The following is a 20167-nucleotide window of genomic DNA, read 5'->3' as shown; positions in this document are numbered from 1 at the left end:
TAAGGTGTCTTGTACATGTGTTAAACTTTAAAACTTTAATAGTCAGTCTTTGTGGCTTTTGCTTTTATACCATGCAGGAATTCCTTTCCCAGTCTAAAAATTACCAAAATACTCACCTGTGCTTTCTTACGGTACTTATGGTACTTCTGTGGTTTCACTGACTATATTTTTAATATTTTGTATGCCTGGGGTTTGTTTTATTGTAAGGAGTGAAGAAGAGATACTGCTTTATTTTTCAAGTGGGCCAGTGGACTTTGGGGAAATTTCTAGTGAATATTGAGGAACGTGAACAGAGGAGGAAAATATTTTATTTATTTATTCATCCATTCTTTCATCCATTTACATTCATTAACAAAGAGTGGAGGCCTTTAGTTCACATGCTGTAAGAGGAGCTTTGGTGTCAAAATGGAGCCTAGGACTTTACTATACTCAACTTTTACTTCAGGGGATATTTATTTTTAATTAATTAATTTATTGATGGACAGAGAGATCACAAGTAGGCAGAGAGGCAGGCAGAGAGAGAGGAGAAAGCAGGCTCCCTGCTGAGCAGAGAACCCCAGGCGGGGCTTGATCCCAGGACCCTGAGATCATGACCAGAGCTGAAGGTAGAGGCCTTAATCCACTGAGCCACCCAGGCGCCCCTCAGGGGTAATTTTTAAATACTTAAAATGTTTTCATTTTGGCTTCCATGACACAGACATTTCTGATTTCTCTCTTACTTCAATATCAACAATGTATCTTTGCAGTCTCTTCTTCCCTTTTTGTGTTGTTAAAATGGTGATTTCTTCAAGGGCTTTTTATCTTGAACCTACCCTTCCCACCCCCTGCCAGCCTTTTTACACTTTCTGCTCGATATCACATTTGCCTGTAGGCTTGGATACAATTTATTCTGAAGCCTGTGGAGGAAATAGGCCCAGAAAGTAGTTGACTATGTTGGTCTGGAGCTGAAGAGAGATCTGGGTTGAAGGTGTTTATTTCAAAGCCCTTTTTTTTTTTTTAACATTTTATTTATTTATTTGGCACAGAGCGACACTAAGAGAGGGAACACAAGCAGGGGGAGTGGGAGAGGGAGAAGTGGATTCTCTGCTGAGCAGGAAGCCCGATGCAGGGCTCAGCCAAAGGCAGACCTGAGCCAAAGGCAGATGCTTAACAACTAAACCACCCATATGCCCCATCTCAAAACCTTATATACACTGTAAACTTCACTGTCTGTATCACTGAGTTATTCAAATACTTTGCTTACTTTTCTGTTGTCATGTTTGTTTGTTTATATCTATTGATTTGAGAATGCTCTTTGTATGTTAGGACCAGGGTAATAGTCAGTCAGTGCATATCAGTACAACATCCCCAAATAACCTTTTCATCTGTGTCCCCTATATCACTTGTCCAAGTCAGAAATATGGGTACCAAATTTCGACGGCCCTCTCTTTAAATCTTTTTTCAAATCGGTCACAAATTTTCATTCATTCTGTTTTACCCCTTCACTTCTCGTCAAGGCTCTTTACTATATAAACCCATTAGCCTTCCAGTTCACTCTACCAGGGTCTCCCCAAGCATGATGTCGCAGTCTTCTAAGGATTTATTTGCCTTAGCTTTGCGTGTCCCTTCCTGCTCCACATAGTCTATATATGACCTCAAGAGTGTGCTTTTTAATGTAAAATTATCACCATTTCTTCCATGAATCCCTATTTTCAGATGAGAACGTTCCAATGTTATAATGTCAGACATGTAAAGAAATCTTCTTATGCAGCCATCAAAAGAAATAAATCTTAACATTTGCGACGACATGGATGGAATTAGAGGGTATTATGCTTACGAAATAAGTCAATCGGAGAATCATATGATCTCCCTGATATGAGGAAGTAGAGATGCAACGTGGGGGGGTTTGGGGGGTAGGAAAAGAATAAATGAAACAAGATGGGATCAGGAGGGAGACAAACCATAAGAGACTCTTAGTGTCACAAAAGGAAGAGGGTGGTGGGGTTATGGACATTGGGGAGGGTGTGTGCTATGGTGAGTGCTGTGAAGTATGTAAACCTGGCGATTCACAGACCTGTACCCCTGGGGCTAATAATACATTATATGTTTATTAAAAAAAAATTTAAAATTAAAAAAGAAATCTTCTATTCCTTGCTTACTTTTGGAAGAAAAAATATTCTAAATTCAGTTCCGCATGTTGAGCTTACAGTATCTTTGAAACATACAGAAACAGATGCTAAGCAGGCATCGTATATAAGAAGCTATAGCTCATGGTCAATGAACTGAGAATATTGATTTGGAAATGTTCAGTATGTGGCCATGAATGACACACAAGTCTGGTGATATCATATGGAAATACCTTTTACAGCGTGGTATAGAGAGGGACCTAATCCTGAGAGCCAATGAAATGCAACACTTCATGTTTGGATAGAGAAGAAGCCAACAAAAGAGACAAGGCAGGATTGTCTAGAAGGGTGGAAAGAGAGAACATGTGCAATTATTAAACAAACAAACAAACAAATAAACAAATAATGGGGGGCACCTGGGTGGCTCAGTTGTTAAGCGTCTATCTTCAGCTCAGGTCATGATCCCAGGGTCCTGGGATTGAGTCCCACTTTGGCCTCCCTGCTCAGGAGAAAGCCTGCTTCTCCCTCTCCCATTTCTTCTGCTTATGTTTCCTCTCTTGCTGTGTCTCTCTCTGTCAAATAAATAAATAAAATCTTAAAAAAAAAAAATGAAAGAGAAAATTTGAGAATGTTCTCTATCTCATTATCCCTGAAAGTCCAGTAAGAATGCAAAACAATGTACATTTAGTGAATGTAGAAAGTTGGAGGTCACTGGTGGCCTTAGCAGGAGCAATTCCAGTGAGTCAATGGAGTGGAAGCCCATTTGAAATGTCATGATAGGGAATGAGCATTTGCCAAAGAATTCGAGAGACGCAGCTATGAAAAAAGAAAGAGTTTTTGTTTATTGATTTAAGTTGCTAGAATTTTCAGCATATTTGAATATTTCAGTTCTTGCCTTCTCAGTTACTTTTTAAGTATAAAAACATAAGCGTACCCAGTTCAGCAAGTAGGTTAAGATGTGGAAGAGCCGGGGCATCTGGGTGGCTCAGTGGGTTAAAGCCTCTGCTTTCAGCTCAGGTCATGATCTCAGGATCCTGGTATCAAGCCCCGCATTAGGCTCTCTGCTCAGCAGGGAGCCTGCTTCCTCCTCTCTCTCTCTCTCTTTCTCTCTCTCTCTCTCTCTCTGCCTACTTGTGATCTGTCTGTCAAATAAATAAATAAAATCTTTAAAAAAAAAAAAAGATGTGGAAGAGCCTAGACTAGTCTCTACTGTACAGCAGTCAGTACAAGTAAAATGTGAGTCTTCCTTCTTTTCCCTCCTCCCACTCTGCTGGACCCGCCATCCTTTGTAAAGGGACAACCCACTGTATGTCCTCACAATAGAAATACAGTTTCTGTGTTTCTCCATAACCTGCCCTCTCTTGAGCCTCTCTTTCATGTCTGTTTCCTGGGCACACTCTAATACGTATGTATAATCTTATCTAGTTAAGTTGAATTGCTTTTTTTAGCTCTAAAATTTGGAGACTAAATCTGTTGCCCTCTTTACAAAATAGATTTAACTCTCCTGGACCCTTTCCAGACGGGCAGTGGTTAACAAGGCAGCAGGTTCTCTGTACGATGGGAAGGCAAAAACGAAAACAGGATGAACAGCAGTAGAATTACCCTAGCCAAACAGCACTAGTTTCTGCACAGAGAACTTCTGTTTGGAGCAGATGATGACAGGTTTAGTCACAGTTTTATCCCTCATCAATATTTCAGAGAGAACACAAGAGATGATGGGAATTACTGTCTAAAATGTAAAAGCTCTATCTTTAACCACTGATCTAGGGAAATTATCCATACAAGACTTTAGACTTTACAGTTGTGTTATTATATTGAGCATGATTTTTTTTTTCGTACAGCGTGTATTATTTTTCTTCTTTCATAGTGGCTTTGTGTCTGTCAGCTAAAAGGGAGCTTGCATGGAGTGTATAGTAATCAAAGAGATGAAAGATGAATCCGTATAGAGCTTTTTTTTTTTTTTAAGCACTATTAACTCAATGGCATCTACCTGGAATGTAGATGCACTTTGGTGATTTCATTTTGATAATGCTGTACGCTGGTCTCTGATAATTGCCTTCTGTAATTGGAACAAATTTATGATTATGCTAATTCATTCTCAGCCACCCAATATACGGAAGCTAATCCATATCTGTCCATGCATTTCCTTTGTAGATCATTTCATGATTAGCCTTTCACTGTGGCTGATGGAAACATTTTTATTCTGAGCAGACTAGATTTCTCAAGCGGTGTGTATATATGTACATGTAAGTGATACGTGTTTGTGTATCTTTATCTAATTGTATGTAACTCAGATGTCAGCTTCCAAAACCAGTTTATGATAGGAACGTTTAGAGTCTTTAATCCTTTAAAATTGCCATTTTCTCAGTGCTTGAGCATCTGAGTATATGTTACATGGTAGCAAGGAACAGGAAAAGGGAGCTGTTAATAGCCACCATCTTTATACCTGATTTACATAGTAGAAAGTATGGGAGAAGATGTGAACAGAGAAACAGTTTTGAGTCTCTCTGAAACTCAACTCTGTACAATCTTGTTAATTCTTCCCATCCTAAAATAGTCTCTTAAAATGAAATGGCACAGGATGCTATGATCATGGTCACTCCTTGGCATATCAAGCTTTGGAAGCATCTTCTAGGTGTTGCTTCATCAAAGGATCAAACCCAGAATCTTCTTTTTCCCTAGCAGATGGGAATAAGCAAAGATGTGTCGCACTGTGGAAAACACAGCTAAAAATGGTAGCAGGTGAGTCCCCTGACGGGTCCTCTGCCCATCACTTCTCTCTCCCCCTTCTATTGACGTTTCATCGGTTCCTTCTTGTCTTTTGCCCTGATCATCATTCCTGTAAATGTTTTACATTAACATTTACATTTTTACATTTACGTAACATAAATTTAAATACAACATTTACATTATCATAAGCAGGTCTCCTTCTTCACTAGTGACAATGTTACACTTTTGGTAAACAGTGGATCCGGGTGTTCCCTTTCTCAGAGACCCTTTTCCCTGTCAAAATGAATAAGAAAATAACAGACTACACCTGACTTTCATAACTGAAAAGGGGGAAGTTAAAGGACGACACTGATCTGACAAGACGCAGACAGTGTCAGAACATCAAGTTGCATCATCAGAATTCCAGCTTCTGCATGTCTGTCGTTTCCTTCAGCATCAGCGAGTGCAATTCAATCTGTGATCATTAGGTTTCTATCATTTGCCCGGTTCTGCTGCTCTGACTTCACAATTAAGCTGGATTTCTGCTTCCTTTTGTGATGCATAATCAGATAAGTAGAGCTAAAGTGAAGAAACTGCAGTGTAGGTGGCTTTAAAATCAATCTATACAGTCTGGCAAGAAAAAGAAGACAAAAGGGGAAACCTGATAGTACGGTTATAAATAACTTGAAGGAAATATTATCAAGGAGAGAGGAGAGGACAGGTGACATCTCATCTGAAAGCAGCAAAACAAGTAATGGCCTGAACTAACCTTAGAAAACAGTATGCTCAGGGGCGTCTGGGTGGCTCCGTCAGTTGAATGCCACCTCTTGGCTTTGGCTCAGGTCATGATCTCAGGGTTGTGGGATCGAGCCCCACAGTGGACTCTCTGCTTAGCAGGGACTCTGCCTCTCCCCTCTTCCTACCCTCCCCCCACTCATATGTGAGTGTATGCCATCTCTCTCTAATAAATCTTTTAAAAAAAGAAAAAGAAAAGGACAGTATGCTCCATCATGAGTAGAGGAATGTCACACTATGCAATAGGAAAGTCACAGTTCAGACTTATTCGAGAAGGGCAAGTCAAATTGTGAGAAATGTTGAAAAATAGCACTTTATGTGGTCAGTAAAAGACATGAGAAAGTGTTTTGTGGTAGAAAAAGTATTTGGAGGCTACTGCTTCTAGTACTGCCATTTTCCAAGTATGCTCTATTAGGCAAGTCAAAGAATCTGTGAAATGGGAAGAAAATCTTTTCTTTGCGTACCTTGGAGTTCTAAAATCAAAGGAGATAATGTCTTGTGTCACAATGTATTGACTTGGGAGTCTCAAGACCATCACCAGCATCTCTGTGGCTCCCTGCCTTTTGCTTATCGTCCCAGGATGGCTGTCGTGTCTTTAGAATCACATTTGTGCCCAAACAGGTAAAAGGCCAGAAATACCTGCTCCTTTTCTCAGGAAAGCAAACGTTTTTCTACATATCCCCCAAAGGACTTGGATACACTTGGCCTTCTTAAATATTTTAGGACTGCAGGCTCTATGGCCCCAGCCTGATTTCATGGACTGTGTGCACCACTCATTTCTGCATTGGCCAAAAAGCCAATGAAACACCAGATAACCTTGAGAGAGCGACCATGACTTTTCATGAGTTATACATGGACAAATATTGAGTAATTTTTATGTCAAAACAACTCTGGCCACATCCTGCACAATTCTGACACGTTAGTGTAATGTAACCAGAAGGTGCACATTCGAATGAGAGCTGTCCTTTAAATCGGGCCTCTAGGAGACCATACGCTTGTTCCAACAGCGTGGCTTTTATCAAGAAAATTTTTATAGCTCTTTCTTAGGAATGATCATGAAATCCTGAAATATGTCTACAAAATTATCTTTGACGGTGCCAGTCCTCTCTATTTCAGTGTAATTTTGCAAATAGCATATGGTCATTCCGCCCAAATCTGGCAAATGGTAGAGATGACTGAGCACAGTTGTTGCCAGCAAGTCTCTCGGTTTCCGATTCTGGCTCTGCCATTGACTATGTGTCTAACTCTGGGCAAGGTATCCTTGGGTGCTGACTCGGTTTAGTTAGCCCCTTATCAGGTAGAACAAATTCCTCTGCTTTCTGTTTTCTCATAGAAGTCATCACATTTGTTATTTTGTAAGATGGGCACTTCACAGAAAGTTTGAGATGTTTCATAGGGAATGACTACATTGGGAACTGCTATGCCCTTCCAATATTTGCCTGGCTCTTCCTCTCTTACTCCCTAATGTAGTCTTTCTCTCCACTGTGTCCTACAGACTGGCCTTCCCAAGCCATTCCTCGTTGTAGTAGGAAGAAAAAAAAAAAAAAAAAAACGATTACTCTTATATAATTCATACTTGGAGCAAATACATAAAATTCAACATAAGACCATTATGAAGTGGCTCCCAGAATATATTTAAGAACAACTTCGCTAGGGGTTCCTGGGTGGTTCAGTGGGTGAAAGCCTCTGCCTTTGGCTCAGGTCATGATCCCAAGGTCATTGGATCAAGCCCCGTATCGGGCTCTCTGCTCAGCAGGGAGCCTGCTTCCCCTCTATGTCTCTGCCTGCTTCTCTGCCTACTTGTGATCTCTGTCTGTCAAATAAATAAAATCTTAAAAAAAAAACTTCACTAACAATGTCTGTGTTCTGTATCATATCTGCACTCAACTCCGGGATCTAAAGCAAGGATATCCTTCTCCTTTGACCCTCACAGCGCAGCTTGAAGTTTTATTGTATGTCTGCAAGTATAGCACACCAGTCTCTAAATTTGTAAGCACATCAATTTGAGCTTGAAAATGTACTCTAAAAATAAATAAATAAAGATTTAAATCTTAAAAAAAAAGAAAATGTATTTAAGAGATGCCATTGAACATCCTTGGAAGTAGGTTCTGTGAAAGAGATAAAAATATTTAAAACATTGTTCATATTCTTAAGGAACATGCCACTGAGTCATTTTCAGAAAGAAGATGATCACAGGCAATGAGTAAATGGAGAACTTTCCTAAGTCATAAATCTGAGTTTACATCTATAATACATATGAATAAGTCAATTTCATAACCAGTCTAGCAAATCCTGACAGAAGACTGGAATTGGCGGAGAGGTACATGATATCAACAAATGGTCCTCACTGGCATTTTCTCTGGGATATTAAGGAAAAATTTCAGGGTGATGTTATCTAGAATTCAAAGGAGTAGTGGTTTGGGATCCTGCATAGGAAGAGAGCTGGCCTATGAAAATTGCTTTTTCTTTCTAGTCTTGTTTGTTTTGTTTTGTTTTGTTTTTTTACATTTTTGAAAGTTTAGTAACACTGCCTTCTCATTCTTTTATGAAATATTAAGAACAAGAGCAGGGGCATTAGAATTCTAACATAATGTTTGATGGAAATAAACATTTAAGTATAAGGTATACGTGTATACATTCATAGAGGTCTCGGACAAAAGGTCCATAGAGATGAAATGTTAGGTCTCACGTGAACATTTTCACCTATAACCCAGGTCTCAGACAAGGGAAGCCCCCACAAAGCATTAGTCCATTGCTCTTCCAAAGGAGGTTCCCTCCCCATCCAATTGCACCTTGTCACCTGTTGTTGAGAAAACCTATACTCATCAATTACTTATATTCCATCCTCAGCTAACCAGAATGACAGATCAGGAACCTGCTGTCTGGCACGAAATCTAATTGTCTTTGATGGTCTGCTTTTCCAGATTTGTTTATCAACTGGAAAAATCTACAAATTGCAGACCATCTGTACATAACACTATGCTAATAGATGCGGGCGTCCTGCAAATCCATAAGCTCATTACCTCTAAGTAACTAGTTTCTTCACACACATGCCTAACTGGGATTATCCATCTAAACCACATAAGGAGAAACATATGAAGCATTGTTTCTCCGAGGAGTGAATGCCTCTAACAACCTTCTGGACTGGTAAACCTCTCTGTCAAAGAGATGACCTGTGAGCACAAGGTCATTTGGCTTTAGTGATACAAATGTCCGTTAGCCTCAAGACAGTCAATGTATTGATCCCATAATGCTAATTTGGAAAATTTGTGTTGCTTCTGTTAAGGGCTTAATGAAGGTGTTCTCAGTGTTGGCAACCTCTTGTAAAATAATTTTCCAACTCAATATTCATGCCCTTATGATACTTGTCAGACATTTCCAGGAGAAAGCCTGGAGAGTGGCATATGATACATATGAGCCAAACCATTTTTGGATGATGGGGAGGCAGAGCTAATGGAAAGGAATTAACTTCAGTGAAGGACGCCAAGCCCTTCTATGTGGGAACATGCGTGAGTGGTCAGGAGGCTGATGGGTTGTATCTGTGGAGAAGAGGGAATGGGTCTAGTTCCTGGATGTATTTTCTTTGGCCCTTGCAATAGATTTTTGAGCCATCGTGTTAGAATCAAGAAATATTACATAAGACTAGGTGTCCCTGGTTTTCTCATGAGAGTTGGAAGCTCTGGTTACACTAGTAGCCACGGTCTGAACCTTACTGGTGGCTGTACGAGTCATGTCTTCTACATTTTGTCATAAATGGCGGCCACCATAATGGCGGCTCCCATACACCCTGACATGGAGGCTCCATACTCCAGAAACTGAAAGGCCACCATGATACTTTTAAAGCAAGAGATTTTTAAGCAAAATGAGCTCATTATCTCTTTCATTCTACTTGTGGGTTTTTTCTTTCTTTCTTTCTTTTCTTCTTCTTCTTTTTTTTTTAATAGTTATGTTTCTACCTCAAGTGGTAAAAACAAACGAGACAGAAAGTGAAAACATTTTTTAAGACAAATGAGAGTGAGCTCATTCCTTTGGGGAAATGAGCAGCCCCTTGTCTTTAATATGCAAGCGATGTTCATGGATGTCTTGCACCCAGGGCCACTTCTGTATATTTATGATCCCTCCCTGGCCCCCAGGAACATTTGAATTTGCAACTGCTGGTGTAGGGCATGCTTTTTTTAAACTTATTTATTAAACTACTCAACATTAAGAGCACTTAGCTCATCAAAAATGTTTTAAAATTTCTCTAAGTGACAAAAGCGTAAATCCAAAAGCAATTCGTCATTTTTATAAGCCCAGAAAATACCAAACTGATTTCCTCATAAAGATCCTGCCATCAGTTTAATGGATAAACTAAAGTTTACAGATAAAAAAAAAACAGTCCCACTGTCAGGAGTGTCCTAATGCACCGCTTGTTTATAGACATAATTGGATTGAGGGACCTCAGTCAGGACACCATAAACACCCGAGTATACCACAATGTGTATATAACTATGATATCAAATACATCCTGTAACAGTGTTTTTCACACTATGAGCTGGGGAGACCCAGCAGCAGACCATTGCATATGTCCATGGTCCATATGGGTGGATAGGGGGTAGATAGCATGGTGGGGGCAACTTGTATGGTGGTACAGGTTGTGTACTGAACATCTCTGCAGGGCATGATTGACATAGGGAAGGATAGGAATGATCTCTCCCCGAGTTCTGCCAGCAGTGGCTCTGGGAATGGCCATGTTAATGCAGTGTAGGGTCCCTCACATCTGTGGCTCCCATACCATCACTTCTTCAGCAGTTACAAGAAATTTCCTAATCTCTTTTTTCATCTTGGGCTTTCTGATAAGCATTAGACTGAGGGAAACATTCTATGGTTAAATATAAATTTGAAAACCACTGCGCCACATGGTAATTAAGAGAGATTTTTTAAGCTAAAGTGATTTTGTCAGATTACTAAATAGCTTTCCGTTGAATGTGCCACAATTAACCACCAGGAAGAAAAGGTTTTTCTTAAAACCTCTCTGAACATATTGCATTTTTCTTCCATTTTTTAAGTATATATATGTTCATGATTTTTTTTGTTTTTTATGAATTTATGATAGCACTAAACATATAATTTTGCATTTTGACTCTTTCATGTATTAGGAGCATTTTATATGTTTTTTTTTTTTCTATGTTTTCACTAGTTGAAATCATGACTTTCCATGTCTACATAACATTAAATCATATTGTTGCATCATGATTTATTTAAACAAAGCTCGGTTTGGCATGTGGCTTTGGCATATGTTTCCCCCCCCCCCACCTTCTCTACCAAAAATAATTTACTGTGTTTAGATCCTTGTTGTATCCCTAATACTTCCCTTTAGTAAATTCCTAGCATTACCATTACAAGAACAAAAGACATTACTGTCTTTAAGACTATGAGGTAGAGATAAATACTAGAAGATTAAAGCAGATTGGACAGAGTAGTGGAGCAGGAAGGGAGGCTGCTTAGGAAAAAGGTCTATTAGGCAAGACCTCTCTGAGGAGGTAACCGTTATCAAAGATTTGAATGAAAAGTGAGATTGAGCCATGAGGGTGCTTATGGGAAAGGCTTTCCAGGCAAAGGAATCAGCAATGTTAAGGCCCTGAAGTGGGAACTTGCTTTGAACTTTCTAGGACTAGAAGGAGTCCAGAAGGGCAGGAGCAGAGGGAGCACAGATTACCTGGGTGGGGGGAGGGTGGTCATCGTTAGTGCCTGTACCTCCTCCAGACTGGCACCCGGTGACCCCTTCAGGAACTCAGGCTGGTAATCACCCTTTCCTCTTTACTTCATGGCCCTGAACCACATTCCTTTTTCTCCTCTTCCTGATATGTAAAAGCAGTTCTCAGATCGCTTCTTTAGCTATTTTGTGTCACTTTGTTTTCCAAAATTGACCTCTTGGAGGGTAGTTTTTGGATGGTGATGTTTTAGTACTCTGAACTCTTGTTAATGGGGGAGTACTTGGGGTAAATTTCATCACAGAGACCAACAAATCCTTACAAAACCAAACTGTTGTACAACAGATGCCACTTGTTTATTGGAAATTAGAATTCCTTGGATTTAAACAGCAATGAGGTATCTTATTCCAAAACCAACTTTGAATCACCTGCGCTAATGGTGGGCAGGGTGTCAGGGAAAGTCCCCCAACGCATTTGCTACTATGTGGTGTCTTTTTGGGGTAGTCACTGCTATAGCTTTTCTATGTTAAATTACAGTTTTAATGTGTCTGTTAAATATCTGCATATAATATACGCTGATACATAGAGCTAAATGGTTGTTGTCAAATGAGATGCATCTAGTGCTACCAAGATGGCACTAGAAAGTGGAAATGTTGTTTAGATGTGGAAGCAGGACACAGTGAGAAGGTAGGCAGTTCAGGGGTGAAGCTGGCCCTTTTGATAAAATAGGGGCACTAAGGGTGGTGAATTCTATCTGGGGAGAGGGTGACGATCCAGGGAGCAGAAGGTTCCATCTCTGTCTTCTCCAGATATCCAAGGAAAGTGACATTTGGGTCAACAGTAGGATTACAGCAGAACTAGAAAGAGGGAAATAGGTTCTCCAAGAGCAAACTAGAGAAAGTATATCAGAGATGGGACTAGTCTGTGCTCAGAGAAGTCCTCTCTTCCAGAAGAGAAGCTGGGCCTTAAGTGTGCTGGGCATTTAACCCAGCCTAAATGTCTGTGGGATAATTGAAGTTTTTAACATAACTGATCACTAGAGAAACGTATCTCCAAGACCAGAGAACACTGAGATTTGGATTTTAATCCCTATGATTGCCCAAATCTGTATTATATTGGCCTTTATACATTATCACACCTTTTAAAAAAAATTTTTTTAATGTTTATTTTAGGAAGAGAGAGGGACAGAGAGCGCGCAAGCAGGGGGAGAGGTAGCAGGAGAAGAAGGGGAAAGCAGACTGCCTCTATGAGCACAGAGCCTGGGGCAGGGCTCCGTGCCAGCACTCGGAGATCATCACCTGAGCCGATCATCACCACACCACGAGTCGGCTGCTTAACCAACTCAGCCACCCAGGCGCCCCATTCCACCTTTCTTAAAATGTGTTTAAATGCAGACATTGACCTGAAACCTTGAGGGACAACATAAATATCCTCTCAGCACAAAGTTCTGCAATGTGTGTTGATTTTCTGAGCTCCGTATTGGACTTGTCATGGAAACATAGTCGTCGTCATCCGTGTTGCAATAAAATGAAATAGAATGAAATGACCTAATTGTGTAGTCTCCTCTTTTCCCTCCTTCACTGCCTTTTTTAAAAAATGGGGTCAAAGTCAGTACATATCATGTAATGAATCAAGTAGTCATTTCCTGAATATGCCAGATGGCCTAAGTAAAAGGGATGAGATATGGAAAAAATCAGTGCCATTGCTCTATATGTTAGGAATGTGTATCTCCCCCACACCAGAACTGCTCACCTAGCAATTCCAGAAAAGAGTTCTTTTTCTTTTTCATGACCAGGAAGCGTTCTTTTCTTCATATAGGTGGAGTGGCTGAAGAATGAGGAGCCCATCGACTCCGAGCAAGACGAGAACATTGACACCAGGGCTGACCACAACCTCATCATCCGGCAGGCGAGGCTCTCGGACTCAGGCAATTACACCTGCATGGCAGCCAACATCGTGGCCAAGAGGAGGAGCCTGTCAGCCACAGTGGTGGTTTATGGTAAGACCAGCCCAAAGGCCAGGAATGGGTAGGGAGGACAGAAAGCAGAGAAGGAGAGGGATGTGTTTTTCATTACAGCTTCCATCGTTTAGAGCTGAAAGGACTTCAAGGGTCATCCACTACCGTGTTCTCTCCTGCCTCTCCCACTTGGTGGGGGAGATGTGTTTGCTCTTCCCTCCAGTCCTGGACTTCTGTGAGAGAGTGACATTTCCGATCCCTGTTTTAAAAAATTATTTTAAAAGTCGTTCATTTTCTCCCATCGTGTTTATATTTGAAAAGAAGCGAAGTGGGCAGCTTCTGCCTCCCGCCCTTCCCAAATCTGGCATCCACCCCCATCCTCCCCAGACCTGCTGTGGGCGCTTCCTCTACTGGCACAGGAAATCCACCAGAAACAAACATTACCATGTGCTGAATATCTCAGGTATCTGATAAAAGAACTTCCCAGCTATTTAAGTAAAGGTATTCCCTTTCACCACAGAAGAGCCCTGGGATTTATTTCTGAAGCACTTAAAGTAATAGAAATTCAAATGCTGATATTTTCCTCCTGTACTCTGGCTTTTCAAGTGCTTTGGAGATAATGCTGATGACTTCTTCCCGTTTTTCATAATTTCCCACAGAGGAAACTCTCTGGGTCCCTCTCCTATCAGATGAGTAGACAGAGGGATAGAGACGGGCTGAGCCCCACTGTTGCCTCACGATGGAGAGGACAGTCGGGTCCGCAGGGTCTCTTGGTCCCTTTATGCCGAACTCACAACACCCGGCGCAGTGGCTTGCACATAGTAGGCAATCAGTAAAAACCTCTCTCCTTTCTTTCTCCCCTCCCCACTTTTCTCTCTCAGTGAATGGAGGCTGGTCTTCCTGGACAGAGTGGTCAGCCTGCAATGTTCGCTGTGGTAGAGGATGGCAGAAACGTTCCCGGACCTGCACCAACCCAGCTCCTCTCAATGGTGGGGCCTTTTGTGAGGGAATGTCAGTGCAGAAAATAACCTGCACTTCTCTTTGTCCTGGTGAGATATGTGTAGATTCCCTTTTTCCCTTCTGACCCACCAACACTAGTAAGCTGGTGGGAAGCCCTGAGTAGAACCTTCCTTCCCAAAGTTATCCTCTCCCACCGTCTCACAATGCAGCCTTTGTCCAAAATGCTGGGATAGCGAGCACCTGGGTGAGAGGCCTCCATTTGGGGGCGTACATATGTTTAATATTCATTCACATGATCCTGGACACTCACCATCAACGAGCCAAAGTCTTTGAAGTATTTCCATATCACCCGTGTCGAGTCAGGCTAAGCCTTCCCTTCTCTCCTTGGGTTCTCCCATCGGGTGGCACTTATACGATAACAGAGATGGCGTTGTCCGTGAGCACAAAGCAGGTAGCAGAAATTGGCCCCATCTTCATCACTTACCAATCAACTAACCTTCTCGGCGTTGTATTTATTTCCAGTGCAGTTGGCGGAGATCACACAATATCACAGCAGTTTCTATTTTACATGTGGTCTGTGTTTGCCTTCCTTTCTGTAGAAGCTTCATTGACCAAATATAGCTCTTACAAGCTCTTTTGTTCATCTCTTACTGGCTCTAACCCAATTTCTACAATGAGGAGTAGATGAGATGGAAGATGACTTTCTTTCTGGAAAGCGTATCCTCCCCCTGAGAAATAAATTGATCCTGGGTCTCACATGCGTTATAAAACATTAACTCCAAGGACACTGGACTTGAGCCTCGGGTCTTTAAAATTTCAGATCTAGTTCCACTGAGAGCTAAGCTGAGGCTCTTGCCAGCAGCTGATTCTTGGAGTTTCATTTTAAACTCGTATCCAGTAAACATTTATTGAGTGCTTACTATGTGCCAGGTACTGTGCAAGATACTTTTATACATGTAATGTCATTTAACTCTGTGTTGTGAGTTTTATTAGACCCCACTTGACAGAAACAGTAAAGTAAGGCTAAGGGATTGCCCAGGAGCCAATTTGTGAACATAACTGAGACAAGTAGTCAGACATTTTGCTTCAAGTTCAGTATTTTTTAGGTTACCCTCTTCTCGACTCATTGCTCTAGATTAAAAATTGCACAATCTATCTTAACCCACATAAACGTGGTTGGACTATTCCTAAGAGGTAATGGGACAATTGCCTCCAACAGCTGCCATAATCTCTAGGGTCAATTTTTAGTGGAATTAAAATCAGTTTGTTCGTTTCTACATAGAGCAGCAATCTGTGACCCACGAAATTCTATTTATGTAAGTCCTGGTATCTTGGGGTTTGACTGACCTGTTTTACTTTAATACTGTCAATATATATAGGTTTAACTTCTTATTGTTTAGGGCTTTTAGGGCTTAAAGATAGTTTGTTCTACTCTCTGTTCTGAACTGTCAACCCACAAGGAACTGGTGATCACCCCCATATACTTTATCTGTCCATCTAAGATGTACTTGGGCATCAAGACTGGGAAAGAATGGGTAATGACATTATTAGCCACCCCAGGGGCACTGATCATGCGAATGCTTGCCTAAATTCAGTAACTGGTCTCCTCCTGAAATAGGCAGAGAATTACACCACGGCTTTTGTTAGTCTCTGTCTTTAGGAAAGAAACTATGGAGAGAAGATAAACAGAATTTTTTTTTTTTTTTTTTTTTTTTTTTTTTTTTTTGGTGGTAGTGATGATTTCTTTAAAAATCCAGCTATAAGAACAACAGCAGTCCTGGGGTGAGTCTCCTGAGAGCTGCCCACATCATTCTAATGGTGGTTCCTTTTGTTTCCCTTGAAGTGGATGGGAGCTGGGAAGTGTGGAGCGAATGGTCGGTCTGCAGCCCAGAGTGCGAGCATTTGCGGATTCGGGAGTGCACGGCCCCACCCCCAAGGAACGGGGGCAAGTTCTGTGAAGGGCTAAGCCAGGAATCTGAAAACTGTACAGATGGTCTCTGCATTCTAGGTAACACCTTCTGTTTCACATTTTCAGTGTTTGTCCACAACTTGGAAAGAAATGTCGTGACCATTCATTTGCTCGAACACATGAGCAGAACGTGAAATCCTTCTCCGAGAGCAAAAAGAAAATGAGTGAGAAGAGTAGAAAAAGTGATCCAATACATTTTTAGGAGTGACGGGGTCATTTTAAATATTGTCTCACTGTTACTTCCTTAAAGGTGGATACTTACTAATCTAACCAATAATGTTTTAAGAGACCTGATTTCAGAAAGTGGTTAACGTTGCTTTTTAGCTCAGCAGTTCTTTTCTTTCACTAGCCACCATTTTAAAGTTTGGTGACATTCTGTTACTGATCACCTCATGCTTTTATTGAGGCCAAGAATTTCGCAGCACTGTAAAGCATTTATTTTTTATATAATATATTTTGTATTTTATAAATTTTGTCTTATATATATTTACTATATATTTTTTACTGTTTTATATATATATATGTATCTATATACCATATTTATATTTTAATAATCTCCAGAGACCATGGTTCTGTGGCAAAAGAAATGTATTGTGACTGTTACCTTACAAATAGGGGGGAAAATATGACCCTTGAGGAGATGGGTGGTTTTGTACCAAAATAATATGTCCAGTTCAAACTCCCAAGCCTTTGCTCTATTCCTAAGGTTATAATATCACCATCTCCAGGTGACAGTCTGACCAGGTAAGAAAGTATGGGAGGATCAAAGCATCATATAGACAGGTTTTTGGTGCTATCCCTTATACAAGCTTTGTGACCTGGTCATGTCACCCAACCGCTTAATTCCTCCATGTAAGTATAAAAAACTAAATGATAAAAGAATATATGTGAGTATTTCATGGCACAGAGTAGGTGCTCAGTAAATACGAATCCCTTCTTCACTTGCCGACTCAGATGAGCTAAGGTGTGTTGACTTTGCTTTTAGGTCCTTAAGAAACAGGAGATTTGGGACACATTCATTCTCTAGAACTAAGTAGCCTTCCTGGAAGATAGCCAGCAAAAAATAATATAGCTCAATAGTTGGTCACCTTTTCAGGAATATGTGTTGCTATTTAGGAAAATGACAGTATGAAGGGAATGTCTGAGTTGGATCTACTTTTCTGCATCTGTATGACTGGATAGCCTTCCGAGCAAGGATATTCAAACATGCTGTTGTGTTCTCACAATAAATCTAGGTGCTTAAAACATTAGCAAAAATGACTACTACTTTGAAATGACCACTTATTGATGCCCATAGTGCCTTTATTTTCTCAACTCCAAGTACTAAAGGCCCCACACAATTCAGTGCCAGGAACTGTATCAGAAGCTGTCTGTGAGGGCAGAGCCATGCTCTCTAGTTTTCCAACCACTGGCCTTCCTCTGAACGCTTTCTCTCTCCTAAAATGTTAGGAAATTTAACACAAACTCGGTAGCAAAGAGGTTTAAGGAAATGTGTTTTTGACCATCCTTAACTACCACCACATTTTCTGAAATAGACCTTTGAGGTCTATTTTTTAACACAGAGCCATATATTTTGATATAGTTAGGACTGTGAATCTTGGCTGTCTTCTAAAGAACTGCTGACAGTATAACTGTTTGGCTACTGGCTGAATTTTAGATGATCATAGTAATAACCCTCTCTATCAACCATCGATGAGATGTGCACCTGGGGGAAATCTGTGGCTAAAACTTGGTCTTCGAGGTACTGCTGGAAGCAGACAATCGTTAGCCCTTGAGGGAAGAAAGAATTGTCAGATATGTGAATATTATCTATTCACGCTTGCACTGTGGTACACAGGCATTTGTCATTTGAGTAAGAGTTGTCTTTAGAGCTGAAAGGAATTACCAGTCCTTAAAGTGTCCTGGTCAGCCTAGACCTCAAGTCTCAAATTTGAAAGCTGTATAAACACACACACACGCACCCCTTAATACATATATACCTTATTAAATTATAAATTATATAAATTATAAATATATATATTTTTATATGTACATAAATATATTTCTTTGTATTTATATATAACATATTTATATATAATAAACTATATATAAGTGAGCCATTTCCATATACATATATATAATAGAAAAATAAATTATTCCATATAGATATTCCATATATATATATATATGGAAATGGCTCATTTGATTATAAAAGCCAGCAAGTCCAAAACCTTTAGAGGCAAATGTCTCAGTTCAAAGACAGTTAGGCAGGAGAATTCTCTTACTCAGGGGATGGTTATGCCTTAAACTGAGCTTGGCTCAGTTTAATTATATATACATATTATATGTATTATATATAATATATATAATTATAAATCATATAAATTATAAATATATATATTTTATATGTACTTATATATTTCTTTATATTTATATATAACATATTTTTATATCATAAACTATATATAAGTATATATATATATATATATATATATATATATATATATATATATGGAAATGGCTTACTTGATTATAAAAGCCAGCAAGTCCAAAATCTTTAGAGGCAAATGTCTCAGTTCAAAGACAGGCAGGAAAATTCTCTTACTCAGGGGATGGTTATGCCTTAAACTGAGCTTGGCTTTGGCTCACCCACATCACGGAGGGCAGTCTGCTTTTCTCAGTCTGCCAATTTAAATGTTGACCTCATCCCAAAACACTCGCACAGCATGATTTTCAACCAAATACCTGGGCAGCTGATGGCCTAGTCAAGTTGACCCATAAAACTAATCACCACGGATGCGTATGTACTTGTGAAGTTCCAGAGCTTCGTTCTGCCGCTAGAGTGGGTCACGGCCATAGCTGAGGCGGTTGCTTGAAGCAGTCCGTCTGTTTATGGAATGAACCTCTCTGTAGACATTGGCCATGTATGGTTTTAGTCACACATGTATAATTTAGTGCGTTTTTGGTTTCTGTTTTCCTATAGTGGAAATAAAATCACTAGGGAGACGAGGAACCTTGGAATATGCCCGGCATTGGAACTAAGATCACTGTGAAGTTCCGCCATGAGTTTAAAATGCTGTGAGCCTTTCCCCTCTGTACATTCCTCCGTTGTCTACCCAAGCATGGTTTTCTAGCTTCCTTAGCCTCCGTCTTAGGCTTATTGAGATGTCAGTCAGATTCGCTCAGAGACTCTTGAAGGCTACAATGACTAAGCATTTTGAGGGAAAAAGAAGAAAGCCTCTGAAATCATAGAGGTGAATAAGATCTATTTTTATATCAATGGAAAAGGGTGTGTTTACACGAGCCCAACACCAGAACATAGAGAGAGCCTGGCTGCCAGTGTCAAGGAAAATGGATTCCATTTTACCATCTCTGCAGGAAGCAATGAACAGCAGTCTAGTTAAATGGTGCCAACATCACCGCACGTGTCACTGGTCGTCTGCCATAGTGCTCTTGGTAAAACTAGCTGTTTCAGCGATGAGCACCGGATTTGATTAAAATAGCATCGGGCAACAGCTTTGTGGAACAGGAGCTTTGCAAAGGATCTAGGTCATGTTACAGTTGGGAAATCTCCTTCATTCTGATTTTTTTTTTCCTTTCATGCCAAACATGACCCTCAAGCAATTCTTCAGTTCCCAGCTTTTCTTGGAGGTTTAACAATGGCACTGCTGACTCTTGGATGACCTACAATTCTTAGATTTTATTTAGCTTTCAAGAGAGTATCTGGACTTGCTCGGTTGTCCCTGAAGGCTGCATTTCTCCTAGAGATGGAGCTGCCAGCTCTGAATGATCGCTTTAATATTTGGGTGTGATTGTTGCTTGGTCAGTTGTGACTGGTGCACAGAACCTTAGTGTTATGCTATCACAGACGGCCACACCTAAATGCTTTCCACAAGAAAATAAATGCCCAAGACTGGTGAGAGTAAGATCAGGCAATCTTTGCCAATAACAGTCCGAGGATCCAAATTACAAGCTAAACTATATATCCACTGCTTTTATG

At 40.3% G+C, this 20167-nt stretch overlaps 1 protein-coding gene across 12 annotated transcripts in view; it reads left to right on the top strand.

Annotated features, from left to right (window-relative positions):
• The window catches only part of UNC5D (unc-5 netrin receptor D), a 556683-nt gene that overhangs the window by 433792 nt on the left and 102724 nt on the right, over nucleotides 1–20167 (top strand). For 6 of the 12 annotated variants that reach the window (XM_032329087.1, XM_032329090.1, XM_032329088.1 and 3 more), the window contains exons 5-7: nucleotides 13121–13301; nucleotides 14141–14308; nucleotides 16063–16227. In XM_032329087.1, the coding sequence (XP_032184978.1) occupies nucleotides 13121–13301; nucleotides 14141–14308; nucleotides 16063–16227 (514 nt within the window). The remainder of the gene's footprint in view (nucleotides 1–13120; nucleotides 13302–14140; nucleotides 14309–16062; nucleotides 16228–20167) is intronic. The other 6 variants (XM_032329094.1, XM_032329095.1, XM_032329093.1 and 3 more) reach the window with 3 other exon arrangements.

This window comes from Mustela erminea, chromosome 21 (assembly GCF_009829155.1).
Source record: "Mustela erminea isolate mMusErm1 chromosome 21, mMusErm1.Pri, whole genome shotgun sequence".
NCBI lineage: Eukaryota > Metazoa > Chordata > Mammalia > Carnivora > Mustelidae > Mustela > Mustela erminea.
This window is presented reverse-complemented; position numbering and strand designations above follow the sequence as displayed.